Below are 10,080 nucleotides of genomic sequence, written 5' to 3'. Positions count from 1 at the left end.
ACAGGCACAGCCAGGTGGGATTAGCACTTTGTGTCACCCCGCAGTGGCCCTGAGAGCATCCAAGCAGGGAGCTTTGCCACAGCTTTGCCATGGCCCTGAATCACATCGGGATCCCAGTGGGTACCCCTGAGTACAGGGGGGGCTGGCACATGGACCCCTCCCCGATAAACAGCCCTGGACCCCGTGCCACCCTGCCCCGGCCGGCTGGTGTCCGCCAAGCAGGTCACATCGCTCCAGGACGGCACCCTGAGGATTCTGGAAAGGGCGACTCGTCGTACTGGTGAGCCTGGCTGTGGTAGGACTCCCTCCGTTCCGGCGCACCCCGGGGGCTGTCCTGCCATGTTCGGTGTGCTGCTGCCACCCCCTGGCAACCTGCACAGCCTCGGGTGTCCCCCACAGCCCCTCGCGCAGGGCTGTCCAGGTCCCCTGCACCAGCCCAGTCCTGCCCCCCAAACCAGCGGGCAGGCGGGATGCAGGATGCCAGGAAGGCTCAGGAATCTGGGGAAGGGTGCACACCTCTCGCCTTGCGCCAGAGGGGAGCCTGTCTGCGGCCACCACATTCTGGCAGGAAGAGGTTTCTGCCCCTCCCCGAGCCAGGGTGGACAGCGTGGGGAGGGGGCTGCGGGGCTTGGGGGAGTTACCAGCCAGGCCACGATTAGAAGGAGCCGAGGTTCCGTCCCAGCGCATTAAGACTGTCCCCGCTGAGTGTCACCGCCGCGGGGTGACCCCGCCGTGAACCGCCCACGCTCCCCCGACGAGCCACCAGACCCCTGGCACCAGCACCCCCCTTCACGCCAGTGTCCCCGCTGCGTGTCACCCCCTGCCCCGTTCCGCTGCCTGCGCCTCAGGCATGCGTGAGGATGCGCTGGCACCGTGTCACGGAGGGGATGTGCCATGCAGAGGTCACACCTGTGTGTCTGGGGACCACAGGCATCTTGTGACAGGCCTCCTGGTGCGGATGCGGGGGCACCTTGGCTCTGGGTGCCATCCCGGACCACAACCTGGAAATGTCTGGTTCCCGGGGACAGCAGGGATTGTGATCCCACAAAGCCACCTCGCTGCAGGCATAGGGGCACACACAGGGAGCCATATCCCATAGATGTCCCCGCTCACAACCTGGGGGTCCCTAGGGAGATGGAGACATGTGACTCACACACAGCGCCGTGCCACCCGCCCTCCGCAGTCCCCATCACACGGGGACACCTGCCGGCTCCACCAGCCTTCCTTGTGCCACATCCGGGCGGGCACTCGCGGCCCAGACGAGGCGCAGGGTCCGAACTGCCCAGCCTCTCCTGAGGCAGGGAAGAATTTGCTCCGGCAGGCTGGGGGTGGCATTCGGGGAAGGCGGAGGACAGGGCTGAACTCTTGAACCCGCACCGGCAGCTCCCGACCGCATGCCAAGTATGGAGCACCCCGTGGCGCCCAACGTGTGGGCAGCCCCCGGCCGTGCCAGACCCCCCTGCTCCCCTTACGGTTCACCGGCAGGACACGGGGGACGGTGTCACACGTCCCTTCCCGCCGTGGCTGGCGGGCGAGGAGGAAGAAGCCGGCGGGGGCGGCAGCCCCGAGACCCATAGCTGGCTGAGTCCGCACAGCTCATCACACCGATGTCCAGCTGCCCTCGGGGGGCGCGGGTGAAGCCCCTCTGTCCCATGCCGCGAGGGTGGGCGCGGGCTGCAAGGGCCCCGAGGGACACCCCGAACCCATCCATGGACATCCCTGACTCCCCCCGGGACACCCCGGCCCCCTCCCGGGACATCCCTGACCGCACTCAGGACACCCCGGCCCCCTCCCGGGACATCCCTGACCGCACTCAGGACACCCCGGCCCCCTCCCGGGACATCCCTGACCCCACTCAGGACACCCCGGCCCCCTCCCGGGACATCCCTGACCCCACTCAGGACACCCCGGACCCCTCCCGGGACTCCCCGTTTCCGCCGCGCGGGGGCGCTGCCGTGCCCGCTCCGTGCCGGGGGCGGGGCCGCGGCGCGCGGCTCCATCCGCGGCCTGGCAGCGCCCCCTGCCGGCCGCGCGCGGGGGCGGGGGCACGGGGCCCGCGGTCCTGGCGGGGAGGGCCCCGCCCACCGTGAAGCCGCTTCCGCCCGGCCGTGGCGGGGGTTGCGTCATCAGGGCGCGCCGGGCGGGAGCGGCGCCGGGAGCGGGAGCGGAGCCGCTGCCATGGCCGGGATCCTCTTCGAGGATATCTTCGACGTGAAGGACATCGACCCCGAGGGAAAGAAGTTCGACCGCGGTGAGTGGAGCCCCGGCCCCCTTCTCGCGGTCCCCCGTCCTCCCGTTCCCGCCGGCGCTGGCCCCTCCGCGTGTTGGCAGCCCCCGGAGCGCCCCCCTTCCCCCGGGCTTCCCCGGCCCGGCTGCTGTGCCGCCCACAGCCCTGTGGCGGGCATTCCTCGCCCCACCGTGTTCCTCTCCCTGCCTGTGCATGCCTTCGTCGGCTGCCGGGCTCTGGCATCCATCCCGAACCCATCCGAAAACGGCTCCGGTGCCAGCCTGGGGTGGGAAGATGACCCTGTTGCCACCCAGCCCTCGGGGATCTCCTCTGTCCTTGTCCCTGACACCGCTGCTCTCCCCAGTGTCGCGCCTGCACTGCGAGAGCGAATCTTTCAAGATGGATCTCATCCTGGACGTGAACATCCAGATCTATCCCGTGGATCTCGGTGAGCTGTCGGGCCGCTGGCACAGCCGGTGTCGGCTTGGGTGGGCGAGGTTAAGAGGGGGTGGAGTCGGGAATTGCTGTGATCAAGGAATAAGCTGCCTCAGGCTGCCTTGTGCCCCTGTGTTGTCCCCAGGTGACAGGAGATTCAGGGCACTCTCAGTGTACTGAGGCTGAGCCGGGTTTCTCGTTCACCTCCCTGTCATTTGGGACACCTCTGTCCCTTTCCACACAGATGCTGTCTGGGGAAGCTGCTTCAGCTGGTGGTAACCAGGCTTTAGGGGAGACCTCCTGAAATTAATTTCTGCAGCTAAATACACTAAATGTGTGAAAAAGAGAATATTACCCTTTATGAAACACAGAAGAGTTGAAGCTGGTGCTGCAGGGTACCTGCCCAAGGGTCCAGCCAAGCTCTCTTGGGGGATATAAGTGAATATCTTCTTGTGTTCCCTGAAAACACCAGCAGTGGTGTCCTTGTGCCTCTGGTTTGCTCTGTAATGTGGGGAACAAGGAGACACAGGATCCAGTGTGACCTTTCACACATTCCCCACAGTCCTGCTGGAGGACTGGCATCAGGGACAGAGCTTGTTTAGCACCCCTTGCCAGGGTGGCCCTTTGCCACCCGCTGTGTTCTGGCTGTGTGTGCTGCTGCTCTGCTTGTGCTCTGACCTTCTCACTGCTGCTCTGGCCTCTGGCAGGGGACAAATTCCGCCTGGTCATCGCCAGCACCTTGTATGAGGACGGCACGCTGGACGACGGCGAGTACAACCCCACGGATGACCGGCCCTCCAGGTACAGGGCACAGCTGGGACGCGTGGGAAACAGGGACAAAGTGAAGTGCTGAGGCTGGATGTTTCAGGCTGGACACTAAGAGGAATTTCTTCACGGAGGGGGAGATTAAACATTGGAATGGCTGCCCAGGAGGATGGTGGAGTCACCATCCCTAGAACTGTGTAAAGAAAGGCTAGATGTGGCACTCATGCCGTGGTCTGGTTGACGAGGTGGTGTTCAGTCACAGGTTGGACCTGATGATTTGAGAGGTCTTTTCCAGTCTAACTTACTCTGTAACTGAGAGGTACCTTCTCCCAGTGGACACTGAGCTGGGGAAACAGCCAGGTTTGATTCCTTGCTGACCTCAGGCTGTGCTGTTGCAGGGCAGACCAGTTTGAGTACGTGATGTACGGCAAGGTGTACCGGATCGAGGGGGACGAGACCTCCACGGAGGCGGCCACGCGCCTGTGAGTGCCTGTTGAGAAGGGGGACACAGTGCCCCAGGGTGGGGTGGGGTGGGGTGGGAGCGCTGGGATCTGGGCTCGGGTCGCCCATGGGATTCCCTGCTCTTACTACTCCTCTCCTCCCACCTCAGCTCTGCCTATGTGTCCTACGGGGGGCTGCTCATGCGGCTGCAGGGAGACGCAAACAACCTGCACGGGTTTGAGGTGGACTCTCGTGTTTACCTGCTGATGAAGAAGTTGGCCTTCTAGCACACCTCTGTGGGCTACCCCACAGACATCCAGCTGGAGCCCTGAGAGCCCACATTCTGTTCCAGCATCCATGCTGCCTAGCCTCTTCAGAGCTGAGGAGGCAGGAGCAGTCCCCCTTCTCATCCCAGTGTCTTCTGACTCCTGCTGGGATCCACATCTTTGTTTGCGAGGAGAGAGATGCCTGACATCTGAGTGGACACAATGCTGGATGCTCCAGTCTTGCCTGATGGCATTTCCTCCCCATCACCTGTGCTCAACAGCCATGGCTCTGTCCAGGAGCAACCAGACTGGGACAGCTGCCTGCCTGCCTCTGGGGACTATTCCCTCAGGAGCCATCCTGAGGCAGGCTGCCTTGGGTTTGATTAAACTGGGATGTTTTGTACACTTGGCTCTGCTTGCTGAGAGATAAGGCTGGCAGGGAGTGGATACACCTGCACAGGGGCTAATGGGAGACTCTGCCACTTCCCAAAGGAGGGGAGTCCAAACCTGCAGCATGTGGGTCAGAGAGGAGGAGTGGCAGCTCGGGCTGTGCTGGGGGATCCTGCAGCACTGGCAGCTGCCATAGCTGGGAGCGGGCACTGGGCAGAACTGGGAGCATGTCCCAGATGAGCTGGCTTCTGCCCTGGGCCCAGGCACAAGGACACACACAACTCCTTAGAAAAATAGCTCTTTAATCAAAAAGCATTCACAGTAGAGGGCCTGCCCAGATGGGAGCAGGGCCTGTGCCTGCTGGCACATGAGTGTCACTGTTTGCCTCCATGCACTGCACGGTTGTGAGTCCTTGAGGAACAGGTGTCAACCCTTTCCCCGTGGGCATCTTCCCGGGCACCCAGAGCACAGCTTAGTGTCCTGCAGGATTGCTCCAGCATTGCTTTGTGGTTGAACCCTTTGTGCAGCCTCATTGGGCCCCACATGGAGGGTCTCTGTTGTCCCCCTGTCCTTGCTTGCACGAGACCTTGGCCAGGTCGTAGAAGAAGAATCGCAGCTTGCCCTGTACCAGCTGCCGGTAGATGAGGAAAATGCTGGAGATGTGGGTCTGCTCCATGGAGTGTGGGGAGCAGCCTGGCTCCCAGTGTCCTGCCTGAGAGTGGGACAGATGGGTGACAGACATCGTTGCACCCAACCCAGCCCAGCTGGCACCTGTGCCAGGGTGGTCTGGCTCATGTGGGGAGGTCTCACCTCCCAGCTGAAGGTCTGCAGGAGCAGGAAGAAGGAGTTGGCGTGTCGGTAAAGTTGGCTCAGCTGCCTGGCCCCGCACTCGTCGCTCACCTGGCCCTGGGCCCCTGCTGCAGCGCCCAGCAGCAGGGCCAGGTCACACAGGATCTCCCGCCGCTTGGTCTCGTTCTGGAGGAGCAGACAGTGACCCCCCAAGGCCTCGTTGCTTTCTGTGCTCACCTTAGGTCTGGATGGAGTCCTCTACCCTCCCTGTGCCACCAGATATGCCTACAAGCATCTTGTTCAGCATTTCTGGTGCTTCTGCCAGCCCAAGGTTCCTTCTCCAGTCCTGTTAGCACACCAGTGCCAGCACCCTCCTCCCAGCCCCTCTCACCGATTTGGATTTCCACTGCTGGAAAGTGAAGTCCACCAAGGGCAGCACTGCAGGGCACCTGAGTGCAGGCAGGGCCTGGCACTGGCCCTAGTGAGGAGAGATGTCAAGGTGAGGTGCCAGGAACTGTGCATGTCCCTGGTCTGGGGTTTTGCGGGGACTCTATCCTCACCACTTTCTTTTCCATGTCCTTGGCCTCCACGATGTACTTCTGGATAAGCCTGTTGTCACAGACCAGCCGTGTTGGGCTGGCACGGTCCTCTTTCACGTGCAGGAGGAAGGATGTGAGGAGGAGCAGTCCTGGAGGAGATAGGGTTACCTTTTGCATTGTGCCAGCCTCCCTGGGCAGTGCCAGCCCAGAGCCACCTGCAGTGGCAAGTCCTCTCCCCAGCCTTTTGGTGGTCTTGATGGCCCCGCGGAGGGGGTGCAGGGGGCGGTGTGAGTGGCTGAGGAGGGCCGGGTGCTGCTCTCCAGTCAGCCAGCGAGGGGTGCCGGTGCTCAGGGGGGAGAGCCACGGTTTCCGTGCCAGCGGTGTGTGCCAAGAGGCTGCACAACCACGTCTGCCAGGTTTCTCGGCCACGCTCCAGGCAAGGAAGCAGGGCTGTACTCCCTGTGCAGACCAGGGCCAGCCCTCCGGATCCCTGCCAAGAGCAGTTCCAGGCGTCATGTGCACTTCGGGGAATCCCAGCCTGCAGTGTCCCACAGGGAACATCTGCTCCTGGCCACTGCCCCGGCTGAGCACTCCCCTGCCGGCTCTGCCTTCCCCTGTGCTGCTGCACACCACTGTGCCCAGCACCTGCCCACCCTGCCAGCTTCTCCACGCCCTCTTTGCAGCCTCTTGCCTGCCTCACTGCCTGCCCTGGCACTACACCAGAAATCCTCAGTGCAGCCTGTTTACCTATGATGGGCATGGAGAGATGCTTGGTTGCCCTCACATGCTGGCATTGGCCAGGTCCAACTAGCACAGAGCCGCCCTTGGGGTTTGGTTCCCAGCTGTGGGACTCATCATGCAGGGGATGCTCTGGCTGTGGGGCCGCAGTACCCACAGTCCCTTCCTGCGCACCCCCCTTTAGCCGGTCCCCCCTTTAGCTGCACACTCACTGTTCAGCTCCATGCTCGGCTGGGGGCTTCGGCCCTGCATCTTCCACCCTGGGGCCAGCGGCTGCTCCCTGGGTCCCGTCCCCCTTCCATGGAGAGCAGTTGTGGCGCGGGTTCCCCGCGAGCCGCCCAGCCAGGACGGAGGCCGGAGCCGGCAGCGGCCCCGGGACAGCACGGCGCGGCTCTGCGCCTCCGGCCTGGCCGCCCAGCCGAGGCAGCACGATTTCCTGTTGTGTTGCCCTGACCTTCCAGCAAAATCGCAGCAGGGGCCCCGGGCCCGGGGGAAGGCTTCCTGCCTCCGGCCGCTTCCTCCCTTGGCTCAGGGCACGGGAAGGGCGTCCCTGGGCACCCTCCATGGCTGCTCACCTGGCCGCGGGCCTGAGCGCTCAGTGGCCAGCAGCTCAGTGATCAGTGCCTCAGCTGTGCCTGTCCAGGGGTAGAGGGTGGCCCTGGCACCTGCAGAAGAGATGGTGTCAGTGATCCTGCACTGGACAGCCCCGGGAACATCAGTGCTAATGAAGACCTGCTCCTAGCTGTGGCAGCCAGGTACAGAAGCCACCCCAGAGGTGGACCAAAATCCTGGTGACCCTCTCCCAGAGGTGGACTTCATCCATGGTGACCTTTACCCTGTTAGACCCCATCCCTGTTGACCCTCACACAGAGGCATGCTCTGACCCCTGCATCCACCAGAGGTGACTCAGGGAGCTGGAGACTCTGGGGATGGCTGTGGTTCATGGAATCCCTCTGGGCTGGAGAGGGCTATGGATCACAGGGGTCATGGCTAGTGCATGGCCCCAGGGCTGTTTCAGCAGGGATGTTGGTTGGGAATGGGCTGGGTGAGGCACCCAGAGATGCCCCCTCCCTGGGTAGGAGAAGCACCAGGGTCATGTTCAGCACCATGCCCTGGCACAGCTGTGACATTCCCTGGTAAAGTCAGCTCTCGCTGGGCACTCTGGCGGAGGGTGCACATCCCCATGCCCATGTGTACCTGTGTGTCCCCCAAACTGCTCACGGGCACACAGCCACCACGTGCACCCTCAAACCTACATGTACACACGTGCGCTTCCCTGGCACACACTGGGCCTGCGCTCAGATAACCCTCCACCCCAGCATCCCTCACAGCTTCCTTTGGGTAACACCCCCCTCCCAGGACACATCCTCCCGCTCCTGTCTCCCTGCAGTGCCTGCGTTTCCTTCTCTCACCCCGGCTCTCTCTCGCACACTCTCGCACGTTCCCAGCAGCAGTTCCCGGCAGCGCCTGGCCGGGTGACAGCAGTTAAAGTAAACACCCGTGCCCTGCTCCACCTGCCCTATGCCCTGCTCAGCCCACAACAGCCCACCTTGCAGGGTGCCTGGGTGGGGGCTCCAGCGGGTGCAGGGATGAGACAGGCAGCGCCGGCTCACCTGGGCACATCTGGCAGCAATGAGACCCGTGAGCACCGGGGTCAAACTCCTCCGGGCTTCCCCCACACGGCCGTGGCCCTTCTGCGGACGTGACAAGCTGCAATCACGGCCGCAATCGCCTGTCAGCACCCTCAGCCCCTCTGCCAGCGCTGGCCTTGGGCCTGCCGCTGTCCCCATGCCAGTCCCTGCCATGCCCCCACCATGTCCATTCCCTGTCCCTCCCTGGATGCAAAGTCACTGGGATGCCAGGCTGGAGAGCTGCTGTGCCCTGCCGTGCCCTGCATTCCTTCTTGATTAGGCAACAAACCCACCAGGGGAAACCGGAGAGCAACTGGAAACTGGAGGTCTAATGGACCCCCATGGTCAGCCTAAGGTGCCCACAATAGTCCCTTTACTCCAAAATATTCTTCACAACAATGCCAGAAGCTGGCAGGCAGCATGAGCCTGTGCCCGTGGGCAGCCTGGTATTCCTCTGCTGGAAAGGGCAATGCCAGCTTTTGCTGCCCGTACCAGGGGGACAGAGGAGGATATGGGGGAGAGCTCCTGCTTCTGGCCCCAGCCCGCTCCCAGGGATGTTGCGTGCTGTAGAGAGTATGGGGGCAGTAAGTGAGGCACAGGGACCCCAGAGGGACCCCAGAGGGACGCGGGGGCTCCGGCCAGGCAGCCCGGGCTCTGGCAGGGGACAGGAAGCCAGGCGGGGGCCGCGGGGCTGCACAGCTGGCCGGATCCCGGTGCCAAGATTCCCACCTCTCCTTACAGGGTGCAAAGTGCTGGGAATCCCGCTGCAGGGACAGCCGTTCGCACCCACTTTGCCAAGGTGCTGAAGACAGCAGGAGGTGCCTGGAGTCAGGGAAGGGGGGGGAAGAGGAGGAATACGCCGGGGTGGGGGGGAGACTGTGGTACGGTGGCACAGCTGCTGTCCCCGCAGGCCACCCAGATGTGCTCGGTGGGCACCCCCAGGATATCAGTGCTAGCATGGGAAGCAAACCTGGCCTTCCAGGGACAGGGAGGGGGGTCCTAGCCCTCTTTGAAGCCCCCATAAAAGGGTCGGGCATAAAGGAAAGAGAAAGTCAAAGGAACAAAGAGAGCGGCTAATCCCGGCGTGAGCAAACAGCCCCGTTTGCTCAGGACGCAGCTGGCTCCGGGGCCAGGGAAAGGAGCACAGCGGGGCTCTACGGGTGCCAGGCAGCGGGGGACCCTCTACCCGGGCTGCCCCTCCCCGAGCACGGGCAGTCCCCGGGAGCAGGGTCCCTCCTGGACCCTCCCGGCATTTTTGCTACATATGCAAATCGCCAATAAACATCCGTGGGCAAATTCTGCTCCCCGGGCAACCCGGTCCTTGCGCTGCTCCCAGACAGCCGTCCCAGAACACCCACGCTGGCGGGTGCACCTGCAAGGGGCACCTTGGTCGGGGTGCAGCAGCTTGGGGGTGAAGGATAGCAGGGGTTTACCTTTTCCAATTTTCAGCAAGCCACATGCTACCCAGCACCCCAGTGCAAAGCCCTCGGTGCTGCCCGGAGGATGTCCATGGGCAAATCCTCCTTGCCTTGGACAAGGGCACCTAATGCCAGTGGCTCTGCTGGCTTCTGGGGTGATTCCCCTGTGCCTCCTCTACCATCCTGCTTCTCAGCCAAGCTTCCCACTCCAATGGGGCACACAGAGTGTGCTGGAAGGGCACCTCGTCCCTCCGCTTCCATCCCATGGAGAGGAGAAGGGGTTAATGCCAGGCAGCCGAGCCGCAGGTGGGCGCAAGAATGAAATTCCTTCTCGCTGTCCTGCGAAGTCTGGGCACAAATATTTGCCTGCATGTCCGGTGGGGAGGGGGGAGACCACCATCGCTTCTGGGAGTTTGCTAATCCCCATGCCAAACAAGGCCC

At 63.1% G+C, this 10,080-nt stretch overlaps 2 protein-coding genes across 3 annotated transcripts; one reads left to right on the top strand and one right to left on the bottom strand.

The window, feature by feature from the left end:
- The first annotated feature begins 2,140 nt into the window (after positions 1–2,140).
- Positions 2,141–4,489, top strand: POLR2H (RNA polymerase II, I and III subunit H). 2 transcript variants are annotated; one of them, XM_084212326.1, is made up of 5 exons: positions 2,141–2,251; positions 2,592–2,675; positions 3,370–3,463; positions 3,826–3,909; positions 4,038–4,489. In XM_084212326.1, exons 1-5 carry the CDS (start codon positions 2,179–2,181, stop codon positions 4,153–4,155), a joined length of 453 nt encoding a protein of 150 aa, XP_084068452.1. In that variant the 5' UTR covers positions 2,141–2,178; the 3' UTR covers positions 4,156–4,489. The 2 variants fall into 2 exon arrangements, with proteins under 2 accessions (XP_084068452.1, XP_084068453.1); XM_084212327.1 differs by lacking the exons at positions 3,370–3,463; positions 3,826–3,909.
- A 564-nt stretch (positions 4,490–5,053) lies between these two features.
- On the bottom strand, positions 5,054–6,815 carry THPO (thrombopoietin; the record flags this gene model as incomplete). The annotated part of the gene is made up of 5 exons (XM_084212274.1): positions 5,054–5,236; positions 5,335–5,499; positions 5,705–5,791; positions 5,874–6,001; positions 6,803–6,815. The coding sequence occupies 5 exons, from the start codon at positions 6,813–6,815 to the stop codon at positions 5,054–5,056; spliced, it is 576 nt and encodes a 191-aa protein (XP_084068400.1).
- Positions 6,816–10,080: the final 3,265 nt, after the last annotated feature.

The sequence above is a fragment of the Fringilla coelebs genome (assembly GCF_963513975.1).
Source record: "Fringilla coelebs genome assembly, chromosome: 10".
NCBI lineage: Eukaryota > Metazoa > Chordata > Aves > Passeriformes > Fringillidae > Fringilla > Fringilla coelebs.
Note: the sequence above shows the minus strand (reverse complement) of the source record. Positions and strands in the feature narration are given on the sequence as shown.

Coding starts and splice junctions, on each gene's coding strand:
- POLR2H (XM_084212326.1), top strand. CDS start 2,179: ATGGCCGGGATCCTCTTCGAGGATATCTTCGACGTGAAGGACATCGAC. Junction 2,252..2,591: donor GGGAAAGAAGTTCGACCGCG/GTGAGTGGAGCC, acceptor TGCTCTCCCCAG/TGTCGCGCCTGCACTGCGAG. Junction 3,910..4,037: donor ACGGAGGCGGCCACGCGCCT/GTGAGTGCCTGT, acceptor CTCCCACCTCAG/CTCTGCCTATGTGTCCTACG.